At 41.3% G+C, this 20,542-nt stretch overlaps 1 protein-coding gene across 7 annotated transcripts in view; it reads right to left on the reverse strand.

Moving 5' to 3' along the window:
* ARHGAP26 (Rho GTPase activating protein 26) overlaps nucleotides 1-20,542 on the reverse strand; it is a 629,130-nt gene that overhangs the window by 238,736 nt on the left and 369,852 nt on the right. For all 7 annotated transcript variants that reach the window (XM_088444111.1, XM_088444115.1, XM_088444112.1 and 4 more), the window contains exon 19: nucleotides 7,986-8,124. In XM_088444111.1, the coding sequence (XP_088300237.1) occupies nucleotides 7,986-8,124 (139 nt within the window). The remainder of the gene's footprint in view (nucleotides 1-7,985; nucleotides 8,125-20,542) is intronic.

Raw genomic sequence — 20,542 nt, forward strand, 5'->3', positions numbered from 1 at the left:
GAGAAGTAAAACCTACGAGTGCTTTGATGGGCAAGCCGGGGAAAACTGTATGCAGACAAAAAGAGTTGTACAGCGAGGCTACCAAGGAACCAAGCCGGAGAGGCACACGTCCGTGCACTCCGACATACGGAACCTAGGAAGAAGCCAGGACGATCTGCCCAGCACCCACCGTCCACTTCACTCCCGGGGCTCCGGACGAAGAGAAGTGAAGAAGGTGGAAACACTGCGCTCTGGAAGACTACTGTGGGTAAGTAGGGCACCCGGGGTTACGGGACGCCGCACCTCGAGGCCCTGCTCACCATTGGGACATACTTAATTTGACCCACGAATTTAATTAATTTAAAATTAATGGTGGCATTATCCAGGATTGTACCATAACATCCCACATTTATCAGTGCATTCGCTGGATACATTTAAACAAACCCATATTAATAACGGAACTTAAAGAACATTTTTTCTTTTTCTTGTTTTCATTTTCCTTTTGTCTGCATACAGTTTTCCCCAGCTTGCCCATCAAAGCACTCGTAGAATTTACTTCTCTATATACATTATTGATTTTTGAGTGCATTTTCCTTTATTTAGATCCTGTCCTTACTGGTGTCCTGGTTTGTCCTGTATTTGTCCTATATGTATACATGTATTGGCATAGTCTGTATCATACATATGCAACATTAAGTTTTACCCAAAAGTAAATTACCCTGTGAATTAATTTACTGTTTATTGTGACATTATCAACTATAAAATACCACCACCTGTGATTGAGCGCGGGCTATTTCTATTGCAATTGTATTAAAAAAGAGATAAGGTTCCTCTTTAGCTCCTGCTGCCATCTCAGGTTACAAGTGAGTGAGCGCTTATTCACCATTTACTATCTAGGGTCTTTTTAAAAGAACAGGGATCTATCAAAGTCTGATGTTCACAAACACGTTTGAGGTGGTGCACAGTATCATGCCACGAACAAAGGACAATTCTGAGGACCTCAGAAGAGTTGTTGATGTTCATCGGGCTGTAAAAAGTCACTAAACTATGTCTTAAGAGTTTGAACTCCACCAATTAACAATCAGACAGATTGTGTACAAATAGAGGAAATTCCAAACCATTATTACCCTCCCCAGGAGTGGTCGGTCAACAAAGATCATGCCAAGAGCAAGGCGCCTAATAGTTTGCAAGGTCATAAAGGAACCCAAGGTAACCTCTAAGCAACTGAAGGCCTTTCTCACATTAGCTAATGCACCATCAGGAGGACAGTGAACAACACTAGTGTGAATGGCAGTATTGCAAGGAGAAAGCTGCTGCTTTCCAAAAAGAACATTGCTGCGCATCTGCAGTTTGCTTAAGATCACCTGGACAAGCCAGAAGACTATTGGAACAGTTTTGTGGACAGATGAGTCCAAAATAGAGATTTTTGGTATAAATGAGAAGCCTTATGTTTGGAGAAGGGGGAACACTGCATTCCAGCATAAAAACCTCATACCACCTGTGAAACACGGTGATGTGATCATGGTTTGGTCCTGTTTTGCTGCTTCTGGCCCAGGACGACTTGCCATCATTGATGGGACAATGAATTCTGAATTATACTAGAGGATTATACTATATTCTGAAGGAAAATGTTAGGAAATCTGTCCATGAGCAGCTTCTCAAGAGAATGTGGGTCATGCAGCAAGACGATGCCTCAAAGCACACAAGTCATTTAGACCAAAGAATGGTTAAAATAATAAATTTGAAGTTTTGGAATGGCCAAGTCCAAGTCCTGACCTTAATCCAATCGAAATGTTGTGGAAGGACCTGAAGCGAGCAGTTCATGGGAGGAAACCCACCAACATAAGAGTTGAAGCTGCTTGTATGGAGGAATGGGGTAAAATTCCTCCAAGCCTATGTTCAGGACTAAGCAATAATTACTGGAAACGTTTAGAAGCAGTTATTGCCGCACAAGGGGGTCTTACCAGATACTGAAAGCAAAGTTTCACATACTTTTGACATGCGATATTGGATCATTTTGCTCAATAAAAAAAGAGCACGTCTAATTTTTTTTCTCTCACTTGCTTAGTTTGGTTCTCTATCTACTTTTAGGACTTGTGCGAAAATCTGAGGTAGGTTTAGGCCAAATTTCAACAGAAATATAGAAAATTCTGAAGGGTTCACAAACTTTAAAGCACCACTGTAGGCCTTAAAAGCAGCATTTCCTTTTACATGGCACCCCTCATCTAAAATATTTCGGGGCAGTTATTACTAGGGATCTCTCTCGACTATTTGATGCAAATCTCACCCCTCTCTTGAGCAAATTACGAACAGACTTACAATCTATGATGACAAAACCTTTTTTGTGGTTTGGGAGATTGGGGATTTTTAAGATGAATTTCCTCCCTAGGATTTTGTCCCTACTACAGACATTACCAATCAAACTACCCCTTGGGTGGTTCCTAGAGGTTCAAGCCTTAATTAGAGACTTTATTTGGGGATGCAACAGGCCCCGATTGAAATTAGAATACATTTTTTGAAATAGAAAGATAAAGGTGGTCTTCGTCTCCCAAATATCAATGGCTACCACCAGGCATGCATGTTACATAGGATCCTGATGTGGTCTGGACCAAACGCCCTCAAGTAGTGGGTCCACATTGAAAATCAGGCATTAGATATCCCAATATTGATAGTACCTTGGCTCCCGACCCTTCCGAACATTGCCCACCCTACTGTTATACAGACCTTAAGCTGCTGGAAAACCCTACGTAAATCCCCTTAGATATCATCTTTATACTTGCCATTTATGTCTTTCCTTTTTAATGAAAAAATCCCACTGGGTATTGACTCTAAAGCATTTGCCCTTTGGTTCAAGGCAGGTTTATTTAGGATTGGTCAGCTAAGACAAGGTAAAGACATAATTCCTTTTGCTGAGATTTCCGAAAAATGGAACTTGCCCCCAAGAGAACACTGGCGCCACCTTGAAGGTAAACATTTCTTGCAGACTTCGGTTCCCACTGAGACATTTCGTCTATCTAATACCCCCTTTGAGCAGCCTTGTGCTAACGTTTCACCTCCGCCTCACGCCATTTCCTTGATTTATAATTTGATTTCTATAGATCATAGCGATTCTCTCCCTAACTTCACGAAAATTTAGGATCGTGATCTGCGTGCTTTCCCAGTACTAGTGTAGTAGAGACCCAATATAAGTTGTTATCTCGCTGGTACAGATGCCCAGACACTATCGTAAATGGGTTTAGGGGTGCCTAATATCGGTTGGCGTTGCTCTGGGGCCCCAGGAAACCCTTTTCATATTTGGTGGCAATGTTCTACAACCATTTTGTAGTGAGGTCCTTAGACTGTCAACAAAGATCCTTGACGAAGCAATTCCATTAGACCCTCTGTTCTGGTTGTTCCACTTGTCGGCTAGACCCCTCTCAAGATATAAAAAATCACTACTATGCCGCTTAAATAATGCGGCTAAAGCAGTTATTCCGGTGAGATGGAGGCCCTCCTCTCCTCCAACGGTGATTGACTGGTTTACTAGGATTGACATATATGGATATGGAAGACATAATGACCTTTGCTGATGGAAATTGTGAATCTTTTCGGAACACTTCGTTTTGTTGGATGCTCTTCAAAGACTGACTCCCAGATTTATAGACAGATTGTCTCTTCTACCTGTCCACGTCCCCCAGTCTAATGAAGTGTTTGTCCTCATCCTATTCTAATTGGAAGTGGAGCTATATGGTATATTGCTCTTTTGGCGCTAGTATATAGGTGCCGGTAGTCCAAGGGGTTTTTTGAGGGTAAATAACTGTGCTACTTGATTTGGAGCTTTTTTTTTTTTCTCTTTTCTTTCTTTTTTTATGGTAATATTTAAGGTTCAATTTTATAGACGATTGGTAATTTTATTGAGTGAATTATGTGTGATTTGGAATGCTCCAATTATTATGGAAATTATTTCTTTTATTATGTACCGTTTGTAGAAGTGCCAATATGTACTTTTTTTCAAATAAGCAAAAAGTTGCACTACTAAAGCACCACTGTATCTGCCATCGGCTGTGCTGCACAACCAACACGATAGGTCTGTGAACGACGTTGTTCACAGACATATCGTGTATATACACAGGCTGACGTGCACACTATATATATCGGCCGTTCAATTGAACAGCCGATATGTTGGCCAGTATGTACCCAGCATTAGGAGCACATCATCAGCAAACAACAAAAACTTATCCTTGGTGGGTCCCCATTTTTATTACCTTCACATATGGGTTCATACAGATCTTAGTAGCAAAGGGTTCAAAGGAGAGTATCAATTAATAAGGACAAGACATAGACTCCATTTTCAGTCTAAGAAACAAGAAAGTCTATGTATTGTCCTTATTAATTGATATGCTCTCCTTTGAACCCTTTGCTACTAAGATCTGTCTGAACGCATGTGAAGGTAATAAAAATGGGGACCCACCAAGGATAAGATTTTGTTGTTTGCTGATTTTAAAAAGATCATAGAACCCAAAAGTGTGGAACATGAAGGTCCAAAATAGTCTATCAAAGTGTTATTCTGCATTAAGAGTCAATATGATCACCGATATTTCATTTGATTTATGAGGGAGACTATATTCTCAGTTCTTCTAGTGCTACCTAAGGGCCTGAGTCAGAGATGGATGGAATTGCAGTGCCGCACACAAGCGGCTGTGTAATTCTGTCTGTCTATCTAATATGCTTATGCAGCAGGAGGTGTCTGTAGGAAAGAAACACCTGCATCTGCGGTCGCAGTCTGGACTCACCATCACAATCATCTGTCAAGATGGTTGCTCCTTTGGCCAGGCTGTGGAAGCTGAAGCTTACAGCAGACTGAGCGGGTCATGGTTATTTGCGAGACAACAAATTTTACTTGATCAGAGAGTCAATCAAGTGTATAGAGAAATAGTGATTCAATCTGTTATCAAGTATTCTTGCGAAGTCTCACACCTGTATTCTGTAGTAAAATTTCTCTGTAGTTTGTACATTTTGTAGGGTTTTTGATAACTACAATGCTTAAGCTTCATCTACAGTAGATGAAATTTTCTACCGTGTACTTAGGAATGGGCGGTTCTGCTCAGTAGGATCTGAAAAACGGTATCTTATTAGCAATCTGGCTCTCACGTGTTTTGGATAGCCCATAAGATAAATCCAAATTTGCATTAATTTAATTAATGTATCAATCGCTCATCTATTTCAAATGCTTTATAAGACGACATTGTATAAAGTGTCAGGAGCACAAGCCTTAGAGGATTTGTGTGTTTTAAGGGTGAATTTGGCCTTTTCTTCAGCGATATTCTGGTCCATTTATTGTGCCCAAGGCGGCTCTTACTTTGGTAGTGCACAGTTATTCAGAAATTGCTGAATCATTTTTGCGCCAGTTACTATGGTAGATCCACCTTATAAATATTGCAGAGACACAAAAAATTACAAAAAGTCTCATTAACTGCTACAGGGGTGTAGGCAAGTTCCCCCATTTTTATTCCCTTTGCCTGTAATGACCTGCACGCATTCCTAGCTCTCAGTTTGCTTATAAAGTATTGCTTCTAACGCCTTTTACATGCAACTTCTGTTTCAGCCAGTGGGGGCTCCTTTCCATTCTTTTCTCCACTGTCTCCTCACACTATAGAGATCTATGTATGAATAGTTGGCGATTGTGACTATTTATGGGATTCTTCTACTTTTTGCTCATGGATAAAGTGTTTGAGTATGTGTTTTCTCATGGCAAGTTACTTATAACAGATGTGTGAGCTTCCCATAGAGTTGAGAGCTGTGTATCAGCATGTGAGGTTCAATAAAAAAAGATTACTGAATGGAGTGTAAATAGTCTCTTTCATTTGAGGGATTTTTAACAATTAACTAGACCAGGAGAACATAACCGCTGAGAAGCTTCTGAGTAGTTGTACGTCCTCATCTCAATTGTTTTTTTAATCAATTAGTGCCTAGGAAATACATTCTTTGCTCTTTGATGTGGTTCTCCGAAGTCAGCAGTTTAAGGTGTTCTGCTGAGTAAGCAATGAGAACTCTACACTATTAAGAAATTGGCCAGTTCATGGACTAACAGGAACGATCAGTTTGTAAGAGAAACAGACTGCAGGCGGAAGGTCAGGTGTAAAAAACAAACTGGTAGGTTACCGGCATACTTTCCGTTTTCCTGGCTGTCCTCTCCGGGCGGGGGCATCCAGGTCACCTCAGCAGGGGAAGGGGGGCTGTTGCGAAGGGGAAAGTGGGCATTGTGAAGTGGAACGGCGGGGCCACAATGGTGCAATTCAGCACAAATCGAGTCATTGGCCTCCCAGATTGCCTACTTTCGCTCTGTTAGTGGGTGTCTGCGGACGGGTGGCGGATGAGTGTGCCACCTGATTTTTGGGAGCCTCTTGGCCATTCCAGGAAAGTAAGCAAGTTTGGGTAACTGGCTGCTGTCTAAAATTTACCCTAGGTGTGTGTGGGAACTATTGGGCCTATTCATCATAACTAAAAAAGGGATGGAGGTAATTCGATTTAGAACTCGCATTAGAGTTCTACCTAATTACTGGAGGAATTCATCATTCCTCCTCCCTATAACTATCTATTTCGAAAAGCTGTAATTTTTGCGACGACAGGGAAAAGTATCTATTTTCTGAAAAGCTATGCCCTGACTTACCGCAGCTGTAATCAGTGCCGCGCATGCCCCATTACATTTACAAAAGCGGTGCATGCGCAGCAGTGATTATAGCTGCAGTAATTCTATGTCCCTCCCCCCTTCCCCTCCCTCCCTCCCTCCGCTTCCCTCTCCCACCTACCTGGTAGACAGGCTGCAGCCGCGGACCCTGGACCTCCTGTCTGAAGATTTTTTTTTAAACTTTATTGTTTTGTTTTTTCTTTAAACTTTAACATATTCTCCCCACCGCAATGCTGCTGCTGTCCCCCCTCCGTTCCTCGGTGGAACTTGTAAGTGCAGTTAATTAAAGAAGCACTTACAAGTGTCACCGGGGAACAGAGGGGAGATGCTACCCGGCAGCAGCAGCATTGCGGAGGGGAGAACACACAGCGCAGCAGCCGGAGCGACGGAGGGAACCGAAGGAGGACCTGCCCAGCTGAAAGCAGGTAAGTGTAACCCGCTATACACCACCTGAGAGTGGGGTATAGCAACACCAACAAATTCAGAAAATACATAATTTTCGGAATTTGATGAATAGCCTAATTTCTACATCCCCATACTAATATACGGGGGAGTGTCGAAATTAACGCAGGCGGACTTAACCAGGAGATGTCAGTGATATATCCTGTGTTAAGGGTGTTAATACTAAAATAACGATAAATTAAGGAAAATGTCCTTAAAAATGTTATTTTAGTGTTGATGAATAGGCCCTTTAGGCTGTAAGTTCCATTGAGGTAGGGACTGATATGAATTACATGCTGTACATCTTCTGTACAGAGACGTGTAATTTGTGGTGCTATTTGAATAAATATTTCATTATCTGTCAAGTAGCAGCTGTCCTGTATACAGTATGTCACAATCCAAATTAACAATGAGTACATTTTGTTTTATTGTCCTGACCGATAGCCTACTTTAGTAAGTCTATTTCACTGAACCATTTCTTTTGTGGAACAATATGCTGTACGTGTACATTTAAAAATAATGAACACATATAATAGATATTTAGTTATCCACATCTAGAGCAACATGCCTAGTGCATTTACCTGTACAAATAAGATACATTACCTGCTTTCTTTAGGACTCCCCGTACTAATGTTTTTGCTATATGTTACTAATAAATAAACCAACTAGTTATTTTTATTACATAACAATCTCAAAAGAACAAGGGCCTTAAGTTGAAAGTTACAAAAAGTATTGCAGCCTACATCAAATAACATTTTACTAAAAACTGATAAAGCCAAACAGTACATTAATGGCTTACTTTGTGCATGAAGCTAAAAAGAAGGTGATGTGATTAGGGAGTAAGATGACAAAATGATGCACAAGGGGGTTTCTCTCAGGGGTGAGATGACACACCCACCTTTCTCTGTGGAATGCGTTGTGTGAAAAAGCGTCAAGGGTCTCTCACTGCAGGAAGGCGGCTTTGAGTCAGTGCTCCTTTTACGAGACAAATGCAGCTGGGAGTTTGTCTGTGGCATCTCCGGCACGGTGGAAAACATCTATAAATAAAAAACAGATTCAAAAGGTCAGCTAGTTATAAAACACATAAAGGAAATGGCAGAAAACTAAGTTAAGGCACATTGCTTACATAGTAAATCCCGTTTAACCCTGTCACTGCTTACATATCGGTGATTCAAATCCAGGGGAAAGAAAGAGACAAGGTTAAAAGATTCAGGGCTACCTTAACTTAACTAATGGTGAGCTTCCCCTCTAATTTTGGCATTCCAGGGTGACCGTGGCCATTTTGCATACTGTGACAAGATAACAGCGGCTAGCCTAATTGTTTTGTGGCAATGGGGGCCATGGGTTTCCTCCTACAGTAGTTCTACAATCTATTCCCACATTCCACAGACATATAGGCAGGTTACATAGTTTTGTATGGGAATTGTTCTTGGAATGTGTTTGTGTGTGAAATTAATTATCAATCATGGACTAAACTGAATGAATAAATTCTCTATACAACGCCTGGATGTCAGTGCTACATAAAGAAAGGACACAAGCAATAAGATGAATATGTAACATTTAAGCCATCTTATTTTAGAAAATTATATTATTTCAATGCTGAATTATTTGAAATGTGCATTGGTTGATTAAGACTTATTTCTGGCATATTAACAACTTTTCAATAAATTACAACGTTTTCACACATTTTGCTGTGCTACCAGATTATATATACTGTATACACACATATATAAAGTTCCAGGGCTCATTGGCTGTTGGGCAGTTGAGTAAAGCATGGCTCAGCATCATGTTTAAGAGGGCAATTTGTGAACTACAAAAGCATATTAAGCTGTGTTTTTGAAAAGTAATTTGTATTTTAAATATTCAACAAAATCTAATTTACAATACCCATATTAAGACAAAATGGGGAGAATTTCACCTATATAGGAATAAGGAAATACACTGTACAGTTGTCAAATACTCAAAAACAGGCACATTTCCAACTACAAATGTTTAAAAACCTTGTGACAGTACCTGGAAATAAGGGACATTGGCCACCATAAATGATATTACTGCCTATACTAATATTGTGGCAGTAGAAAGATTATATGGATGACCTAACACCACATCTATGTTCCATGTAGTATTGCAAAGCTAAAGTGGTATGGTGAAGAAATCTTGTTGTCATTAACAACATCTCAGGATGGTGATAACGGAGTACACATAGAGGAACACTCGCTTTATTATTCTGTAAATAAACCATTTGGTCTATTTTGAATATATATTAAAATAATATATATAACTTTAGAAATATACATGTTTTTCCCCATTAGATCTTATTAAGAAAAGTATAACTGGAAGCCCAAGCCAAGGTGTCCAGTCCCCTGTGCCAGCATGCCATGGCTGGTAAAGCAGAAAGAGTAATCATATCTTTGCCTGCCATTATCACAGAGGAGCGGACAATCACTCATCTGTCTTATAAACATTTGGTTTTTCCCAGTTTAACTAGAACATTTTGCCATCACCGTTTGCTGCAGCAATTAGTCTTTTTCTGCCTAATTTAATAAGAAAATTTTAACGAGGTAGCTAAGCAATAGTCCAGCTTACAGCAGAATCGTTAATAAGCAGTGGTGAAGAACTGTGCCAGTGCTAGGCCAGCTTCTATTCTATCAGCATGGCATTGGCATACAGATGTATCTACATACATCTAGCCTTGCATGCAGGTGTATCTGCATGCGAAATGCTACGTTACAGTGTCACAGCAGCGGACACAGTAACGTAGTATTTCGCAAGCAAATACACCGGCAGTCACACATAGAATATAGGCATGCTGCATATAATTGTAATCAGTAGAAGCTGCTTGTGCGTCCTAAAAGCACTGGAAGGTAAAGAGTAGCACAAAACGATGCTCAGCGCTACCGATTCACAGGGATCTCACTCGTCAGGTGTAACGCAACTTGTAGCACACGGAGGCTAGATGTATGTGGACACATCTGTAACTGTATTTAAAAAGGACAAAGTTCTGATAATTAGGATGAAGAACAAAACCCTTAATTCAGGACTGACCCAACTAAATTGGGAGTTCATCTAATGGTTTTACATTAGTTTGAGAAATTAAATAAAAAAATAAAAGTGTTTTGAAGAAAAATCCTCAAATCATAATAACAGGCAATTTGATAGGAGCCTTCTCTCTGTAAGCATGCTGCTGTCTCTATTGTGGCAGAGGTCCTTCCAGTGACTGGAAGTTCGGGCGACCAGGCAATAGAGCCACTCCGAGCATCCTGGAAATCCTTCTGCATAACACAGATTACTAGGGCCTCTTAAGAAGGAAGCTTAGGTGGTTAGACTTCCTTCGAAAAGGCCCGGTCCCTAACTCCTATGACCTCTGGACTGTACCAGAACTGCTTTTTGTCATACACCCTGCTCGGCTTGGTTGCTTACCTGGTTCTTGTGGACACTGGTTACCCTGTGTGTACAGATTCCTAGGCTGCCTGACTTGAAGAAAACTAAGATGTAAGCAACTTTATAATATATTGGCAAAGCAAATATATTGTGCAAACTATATAGAGTAAGGCCTGTAGGGAACAACCACCATTCCAGGGGGTGCAGCTGCTATGGGTCCCGGTGATATACGATAATTCTCCTAAGGCCTTTGTTCTCCCCAGAACAGCAAGGGTCCAGGGAGGGACAGTAAATACCAGAAGTGAAGGACATGTACTTTAAGAGGATACTGCCTCCTGAGGATGCAACAGCCGGTATGATCTTCTAGGAGGAGCAAGGTTGATAAGTTGTTCTTACAGGCAACAACGTTGCATAGAGAGTAGTTGTAGAACTTCGGTCTGCTAATACCTCCTCATCATCAGTAGGACCTCTAGAGTTGTCATATTCTTTAAAGGGCATTTTCTACCAATAAAATTATAACATTATCTAGATGACAGCACGTTTGATGATAGCATGTATTTATATGGGCAAAAATAGCATTAAAGAAAAAAAAAAAAAAGTATAAAAAAATCACAAGTGCTCCTAAAAAATTAGAAAGGAAAAAAAAAATTATTTCTAATTAATGAAGGTCGTGTGATCTTTACCTGGAATTTATCCAAGAGTTTTTTTGTTTTGTTTTTTTAGTACAGTAGGCTCATCAAAAAGTGGTACAGATGTGTCTTCATACACTGTTGCTCAAGTCGCACCAAGTAGCCCCTTCCAGCTCGCCAGGTCTCAGGCGACTTGGTCGCATGTCTTTCTTGCTCAAAATTTGCATCTTATTCACATAAATAAAACAACTGGAAGCAACAAAACTGCATTGCTAGATTACCCTTATCAATTTGATGTGTGACATTTGTACATCTGTGTGTGAATCTGTGTAAGAAGAGCTCTGATGAAAGCAGCTACGTGTTTTTCTCACGCCAAGTTCTGTTGTGCTTCATCTGCGACTTTGTACATTTTTAAAATGAATATCTGTGAGGTTAAAGTCGCAGCCTAGCATTTGTAGTACAGTGAGAGTGGTGTTTTGCTGCGTCTGTGAATCGGATAAGACGCAAAATTGAAATGAGGCCTTTTACAGTGTTGCTAGTTCGTTTATGTTAGAAAATGACTCTTCCTGTTGAGCAATAACATACAGATGTATCCTCACACATCTAGCCTCGATACGCCATGCAGCGCGACTTATCTGGCGTGAGCGAGCCACCAGGTCCCATGTCACTCTGTTAGCTCTAGGCGTCTTTTTTTGCCTGCCGAAAATGTGTCTAAGTCGCAATGTGATGCAACTAGGACACACAAGCAGACTGTGCTGATTAATTTGAGATGTGTTACTGGTATATCTGTGTGCACCGGAGTCTGTATATGAAGCACAACTGAATTTGAGATTAAAAAAGCTGTGGTCGCTACATTGTAGCGCTTCGTATACAGATCCAGAGACTCAGTGCACACAGATATACAAGTGTCACATATCAAATTAATCAGCAAAGTCTGCTGGAGCACCCTATATGCATTGCGACTTAGATGCATTGTCTGAAAAAAAGACACAAAAAAGACGCCAAACGCTAGTAGGGTCCCATGGGCCTGGCTCGCCAAGAAGTGCTTTTTATCGAGACTGCAGCAAAGATGTATAAGGACACATCTGTATGCCGTGATCTATAAAGGGTACATCCAGTGCATCTAAAAATACAAACAAACAACAGGGGGCAGGGTGCATACCAGAGCAAGCAAATGGTGATAATCCTACTACAAGTACATAAAGGTTATATTTTCAAATTTAGAGCAGAAGCTAAATACACATTTTTATTTATATAATTGAAATTGTCTTGTACAAGACATTATATTCTGAGTATACAGATCCTTTTATGTTGTTAGTAGGGGCATACAATATGCAGTTTGTGTATTAAGTCAGGTTACAATGACCTTTTATAGTGAGTTGTGAATAAAGCAGAATGGAGACATCTCCTACTCATATAAATTAAGGGGTTTATAGCGCTCTCAATCCTGTCTTGGAATTGTCCCTAGCTGCTCCACTGGTAGAGGTATCCCAACCTCTAAAAAATTAGTTAAATAAATGGTTAATAGTTAATTTCCTTCATTTTTTTCGGGCCCATTATCCACATATCACAATTGCCCCAGAGCGCACCACTATTAACCATTTATCTCCTACTCATAGTTAAATTATTTATTTACTGAATAATAAAATCTGTACTTTGTCACTATTGTAATATCATGCATCTTGTACTCGCGTAATCGTAAGTCTTATAAGATTTTAAATAGCATAATTGGGCCAATAGAGACATGTCCGTGATTTTCTATAGAAAGCTCAATAATGGGTTACATGATGTGGGATAGGTATGTAGAGGTGTAAATGATGTGGGACAGGTACATGGAGGTGTAAATGATGTGGGATAGGTACATGGAGGTGTAAATGATGTGGGACAGGTGCATGGAGGTGTAAATGATGTGGGATAGGTATGTAGAGGTGTAAATGATGTGTGACAGGTACATGGAGGTGTAAATGATGTGGGTCAGGTACGTAGAGGTGTAAATGATGTGGGTCAGGTACGTAGAGGTGTAAATGATGTGGGACAGGTACATGGAGGTGTAAATGATGTGGGACAGATACATGGAGCTATAAATGATGTGGGACAGGTACGTGGAGGTGTGAATGATGTGGGACAGGTAGGTGGAGGTGTAAATGATGTGGGACAGGTATGTGGAGGTGTAAATGATGTGGGACAGGTAAGTGGAGTGTAAATGATGTGGGACAGGTACGTGGAGTGTAAATGATGTGGGACAGATACATGGAGGTGTAAATGATGTGGGACAGGTAGGTGGAGATGTAAATGATGTGGGACAGGTCGTGGAGGTGTAAATGATGTGGGACAGGTACGTGGAGGTGTGAATGATGTGGGACAGGTAGGTGGAGGTGTGAATGATGTGGGACAGGTAGGTGGAGGTGTAAATGATGTGGGACAGGTCGTGGAGGTGTGAATGATGTGGGACAGGTAGGTGGATGTGTGAATGATGTGGGACAGGTAGGTGGAGATGTAAATTATGTGGGACAGGTAGGTGGAGATGTAAATTATGTGGGACAGGTAGGTGGAGGTGTAAATGATGTGGGACAGGTATGTGGAGGTGTAAATGATGTAGGACAGGTATGTGGAGGTGTAAATGATGTAGGACAGGTATGTGGAGGTGTAAATGATGTAGGACAGGTATGTGGAGGTGTAAATGATGTAGGACAGGTATGTGGAGGTGTAAATGATGTAGGATAGGTATGTGGAGGTGTAAATGATGTGGGACAGGTACGTGGAGGTGTGAGTGATGTGGGGCAGGTATGTGGAGGTGTAAATGATGTGGGATAGGTATGTGGAGGTCGCTTATTGGACCAATACAAAGTTAAATACAAGTCAGTGTTGCAGACATAGCCTGCGTGCTGTTTCACACTGTGCATGCTTCATAGCTGAATGCACACATCTATGGCCTTTTCAGAGCCGTGCTCCACTCAGGAGCATGTATGGCACCATGAAAATAAAGGATAATAAACTCCACTTGTAGCTGAAGGGGCATAACTAGATGGGACGCTTAAACGTAGGCTATGCAGAGCTGTGCGCAGGGGTAGATTAGATTGTTTTCAGACAAGACCCTGCACTAAGGAGAGAGCTGGTGTAATTGGACACTGAGAATGATGACAGTTACGAAATACAGTGTATGGATACGGGCAGTGACTACCCAACTCAGCCTATGTTATATTTATCTATCTATTCTATACTAATATAGTAAGAATGTTGTGTTTGTCTCTTTATTCCAAGTTGGTGGAAAAACTACTAAACCGATTTTCATGAAAACTGCATCATTTTGTAGTGGAAACTACTAGGAATAACCTGCACTTTGTTTCATCTGGATCCATCATGTCGAAGCTGAGCAATAACAAAAACAAAATGTATTGACATAATCAATGTAAGAGATAGGTGTGGCACCATGCCTGTGGCCGGTAAGGGGTGGGGGGAGAATTGCTTTGGGCCCGCATTCACTAGAATAGCATAAGCTACATAGCAGTCTGTGCACAGGGCACACAGTGACATTGGTGTGAGTGATAGGTGAAGGCACTGGGTCTGTATAGCGCTGCTGGTCACATTGGTCACTCCCATGACAGAGCCCCTACGCAAAGCAATACTACTAGAACACCTCAAATAGAAAAAAAAAATGTTGACAGAAGCGATTTCATCGTGGGTAAAGCCACGGGCAACAGTTAGTACAGCATAAAGCTGTATAGAAATGAGCTAACCAGCAACAAGTGAATGAAGTCTAGATAACACATGGGTACATCAAAGATTGTGTCAAAATTAGGTTTCTCATATCATGCAAAAAATAGAATGGACGTGTATTCTAAAATTAAAATACTAAGTTACATGAGAAAGAAAAATGACATTGTTGAGGCTGTACTAAGTGGTTTATGAAGTAACTTCTCTTCAGAATATTAGGTCAAATATAGTGCAGCGTCTCCGTGGTGCTTAACAAATCATTACATTTTCAACCCTTTCATTATGTGCACAACCTTATTTCACAGTACCCTCTCTGACTGGAGCAAGTCTGTATCTTGTGTGGGATTAAATTGTCCACAAAACATGTATAATGTACTTTTATCAGTAATTAAAGTGTGGCATTATCAGTTCAAAGAAAAAGACAGCTGGAAATAAACAGCAGCATTTGCTTCAGTAATTGTTTAATGATGCATCTCCATCAATGGATACGGGTTTGTTTTAATAAGAGACCTCCACAATATACAAGTATAGATGACTCTGCTAATAGGCTGATTGATTAAAGCCCTGAGTCAGGAAAGCCAACATCAGTACCAACAGCAGCTCCTTGTCACCGCAGGCAGATGTAACTGCTCAACGACAGACATCATTATATTATTCTAGGTGACAGAATCATTGTGGAGAATGTTAAACAACTACAATAGAAGGTTAATGGCTGGTGTCTAAACTAAACTACAATCATTCAACGATAACGCAGGATGTCTCATCAATACAGACACATGCTAAACTAAAAGCTGCAACTCTATTAGGGAATAGAAAATAAATGAACCCAAACTTTCCAAGCAACACACACACAAACCTAGAAGGATCCAAACATACATACACACATATATATTTATATATATTTTCGAAGCAAATGGCACATATACATTTGATAGCCATGATAATTAATTGGAGCAAGATATGCAGATCACTGCGACTGAGCTACTTCAGCATAATGAACTCTGGCTCCTCTAATTGTGAGTGATATAGGTCAGCCGATATTGGATAGCGCACGGAGATTGTGTCTGCCCCTGACAATCTGAGGATTCAATCAACACAGAACCAGACTGCTTTGTGCATGATAATCCACATGGCTACCGCTTGCAGATGTTTTATAAGCCCAATGAAGTAATAGGCTTAGGTCTTCATTATCACACAGTGGATCCAAGGAAATCAGATACTTTTTATCTAAGCTGTGAAAACACAGGACAGAGACAGCAACTTCACACCTCACGATGAGGCTACATAATAAAAAAGAAAAAGTCACATATTCAAAATCTAATATTTTATCTCTATAATAGGACAATAAAAAGCTGATTGCAGACAAGGAAAATAAACCTGGACAATACGTTTTTAACAATCCAAATCATCACAAAAAAGGTGCTGCCAATAATGACGAATAAAAGTCCCACGATACTAAAAAGGAAAAAGATTGGTCTTCCAGATAAATATAAACAACCAATCACTGAAGTCCTGAGAAATTCCTTTAATGGGGGCAATGCAATTCTCAGCAAACAATGGGGGTAATTCAATGTAGCTCTTGAGATGAGTGCCCGGAAATACTCAGATGGCCACGCTGTAAATCCACTACTAGAGGATTTCTGCTTGCAACCTTCTTAAGTGCGAGCACAAATCTGACTTAATCAGTGCCTCGGGGCAGCATTGCATGAGGTAACAGCATTACGCTCGGCACTTACGTTGAAAAATGCAATTTAGCACGACTAAGCCCCGGGCATTAGTCGTGGTAAACTGCATCTCTAAACTAAACTGCAGGGCACGATGTGGACAAATTAATAGCTCCAGGCACCGGGAGCTACATCGGCACACTGGGAATTGAATTGCCACCATTGTTTCTCAAACTCGGTCCTCAAGGTAACCTGACAGTCCAGGTTTTAAGAATATTTATGCTTGTGCATAGACATTATAATCAAACTGACTGAGATACTAATTAGGTCACTTGTGCTTTAGTATTGTCAAAGTTAAGCGGCCCATACACTGTGCGATATGAAAACATACGACACCTCGGTGTGTTTTCAAATTCAGCCCGATGCATCGCATGCTGTTGTGAATGGTAAACGATGCATCTTACAAGATGCTTCGTTTACCTATTTAACAGCACGACGGATCGCAGATGTTATGGTTTTTCCATAAGATCTACGAGGCCGATATACGACGGAGGGGACAGGCATCGCCATCAAACAGCATGCCAAAACACACACAATATGCATGATTGATCTAAATCGTGCATATCGTGTATAAAATCACCCCGTGTATGGGCCGCTTCAGACTCAAACCTGTCAGGCTCATGTTGTAGTTCAGATAGCGACCAACCAATTCCTTATCTGCAGTTAACCGTGGGAGACAATACACAGAAATATAAGTGTATGTATGAAGTATATCTGATTTATTTAGCTCAGGGTGTGGAGTTTTATACACTTAACATACGTTGCTATGGAGGATGAAATCAGCCTATTACGCACTCATTTTTGATATACTTGAAACCCGGCCTGCTACACTGGCCATACACCAGTGCGATTTCGGGCCGATTTCCCGATTTGCGATGTGTCGTATGAAGAATCGTGTCTAAAAGCCGCAGCTTTTAAAATGTATCGTATGATCAGATGTGCAGCCCATATTATCTATTGTTATCGTATGCCGATTGTGCCGTGTATTTGTGAATGCGATGCATTTGTGCGTCCGACCGGCGTCATTTGTAAAAAAAAAAAAAAAAGAGACTGATGCACGCACGGGGAGATCTGTGATGCATGCATCTGTCTTTAATAAAATAAACACATATGCAGGGATGGTTCAGTGAGAATAGCATAGGCTACATAGCAGTCTGTGCACAGTGCACACAATGACAATTATTATTGTGGAATTTCACAAATTCTATTAAAAACTGAATTACTTGCTTTACAGCCACCTATTAAAAGCTTTGATGTATACAACACTACAAGGATTTCATTGGTCATACCAAGTAGTCAGAACATACAGCAACATGGCAAGGTGGGTGATCAGAGAGGTCAGTAACACACAAGTTATCAAGTGTACATAATATTAATCCACAAATTTCATATATATCTATGGAGACTACAGCAGGTCAGTAGGCCCTGCTTGCAAGAGCTTACTTTCTACAGAAACTATGGGCGGAGACATAGAAGGAGAAAGAAGCTGGGTAATGCGACAGACATCAAACTTTATGCCAAAGTCTCATCTGATCTCAACTCCAACTTAAGTTGTTCATAATTGTCAGTTGGGTTTTACTAGGGAAAAACAGAAAGGGGAGTATCCCCAGATAACCTCCAGCACACTAAATTGTACCTGCAACAATACATAAAAAACTATATGGTAATAGAAATTCAGAGATATTTGTTGCATGCATGTGTAAGTACATGGTAAGCTGCCAGGCCACTTCACAGCTTCTGATACCGGCAGTTCCTACACTACATGATAATGGTGCCCACTCTGGGCCATGTAATTATCTATTGTAAGGCCTCATGATAAAGGCACATACAGAAATACATCCAAATTGAGAGCCAGCTTACCTGGGCGTCACCCCTGGGAACTCCAATTAGCACTACAAGAGCCAGCATGCCCTCCAAATGCTGGCTCATTCATGCCTCTCAAAACAGCAAACATAAAATGGAAGCTGCTCAAATCAATTTGGCGATACTCTTCAGGTGCATGAAAAGGAGAGGTCATACTAAACAGAGAAACAGTGTTACTAGGGAGACAGGCAAATTACATCACCATCAGGCATTCCATCAGGCTTCGGCTGACCATTCACTCAAATAAGATTCCAGGCCTTTATCTTTCCCTGGATATCGGGAAAGCATTTCATAAGATCGGTTAGAAATTTATGCCAAAAATCCTCCAGCAATTTGGGCTCGGAGGTCATTTTTAAAAGGCACCTCGTCCTATATTCTCTCTCTTCAGTTAGTGTTACAGTTAACAGGATCATATATATTCCTCCTAACATAACCAATTGCACAAGATAGGGTTGCCCACTGTCACCCTTGATATTTGCATTGAATGAACCCCTGGCAGTGGGAACACCACTCTCTAAATACATCAAAAAGGATTCCAGTTGGCTCCTGAATCTGAGTTGGGAGTAGAGCAATAAAGAGCAAGTAACGTTGCATCTGGATAAACCATATAGCAAAGGGGTACACGTGCATTTATTTTTTGGAATACAGGGTACAGTAAATACAGGCTGCTGTTGCATGTAGCCCACAAATGCTTGACACCTTTATTGTTACAAGCCCCTCCCAAATCTAAATCTCTCTGCATATTTTATATCTGCCCCACCTGCAGTGCAACGTTGCTTGTCCAGGTGTACAGCCACTTGCTCTTTTTCTCATTACCCCCAGCTCGGAATCAAGCCCATAATACAGAAAAATAAATACACTTTATAGGCAAAAGTGATTGGAAACCCCCGTGCAAGTGAAAAACATACCGTGCATACTATTGCACACGAGTTCCAAATGGCCAGATTGACAGCAGAGGCTCTCTGCTGTCCTTAGATTAAGTATTTGCTGAGTTTCTGTTGGCTGGCCTAGATTTGTGCTCCCTATCCTCATGTGCCACTTCCTTCTTCCCCATGTACTCTGCACACCCAGTGTTGTGTCACTAAACATGCTCATGGGAACATTTGTATGTTCAGATGATGTGACATTGCCGGACACTTGATTTCTGCAGATACACTCACTTTTTATATATCTGCTTTTATATATCTGCTAGCACCCTCTTTTGTTACGGTCTCCTAGCAATCACCGTGTAAGACCCCTAGAGTCACACAGGCTAGGTCTTCTGCCAATAATAGCCACCCGCTGTTTCCTTAGATCTGGTTACGCTCACCGGTACTTAGGTGGCCGTCTGGTCTTAAACTCAGGGCTTACATGGCAAAACCTCATGACCAGAAGATGTTATGAGGCTGGTGATGGTTCAGGTGCGGCTTTGGTAGCAGGATGCGGCCTAGTGAGCCGAAGTGCAGCTTTGATGGCCCTGGGGGCCAATGTGCGGCCTTGAGGGCAAAGGTGACCAGGAAGCAGACTGAGGCTGCTAGGTGGTAAAGCTGCAGATGTGGCAAGGTTGAAGACAAAGATCAGGCTTGAGGAGACCGCTGCTTGCTGCAAACCTCCCTTTGCTGAAACACTGCTCTGGATGGTTACAGCAGTGGGCAAAGCAGAAATCTGAGGTGGTATCACATCGAAGACAGTGATCTCAAACAGACGAAGGCATAGAAAGACAGGAGTTCGACTGGCAGGAACCGGCCTTATGTATAGACCCTATAAACAGCAAGATGGTGCGGAACCAGCAGGCTTACAAAGGATAGTGCATTAATGGCATGGAAGGTAGTAGATGAGCTATAGCTAGCAGCTGAGACGAAGCACGTCAGAAAGTAATCCCAGGAGCGCGTGCATCAGCCCATCGCCTAAATCTCCTAGCAACCGTAGGCGCCAGTTCGGCATCTATGTTGCCGGCAACAGAGGGAGCTGTTTGAAGCTGTGGACGGAGAGAACGGAGTCCCGAAAGAGGAGCGACAGCATCACGGCCGTCACTCAAGTGGGAGAACGCAGGTTACCATGACTAAAACCCCAGGATTAAGTAGCGGTAACCTGCATCTACCGATTTAAGAGTGATGGGGACAATTGAATAGCTCCGGGAACTCATTCCTGGCGCTTTTAAAATC

This window comes from Taudactylus pleione, unplaced genomic scaffold (genome assembly GCF_031769625.1).
Source record: "Taudactylus pleione unplaced genomic scaffold, aTauple2 ptg000349l, whole genome shotgun sequence".
NCBI lineage: Eukaryota > Metazoa > Chordata > Amphibia > Anura > Myobatrachidae > Taudactylus > Taudactylus pleione.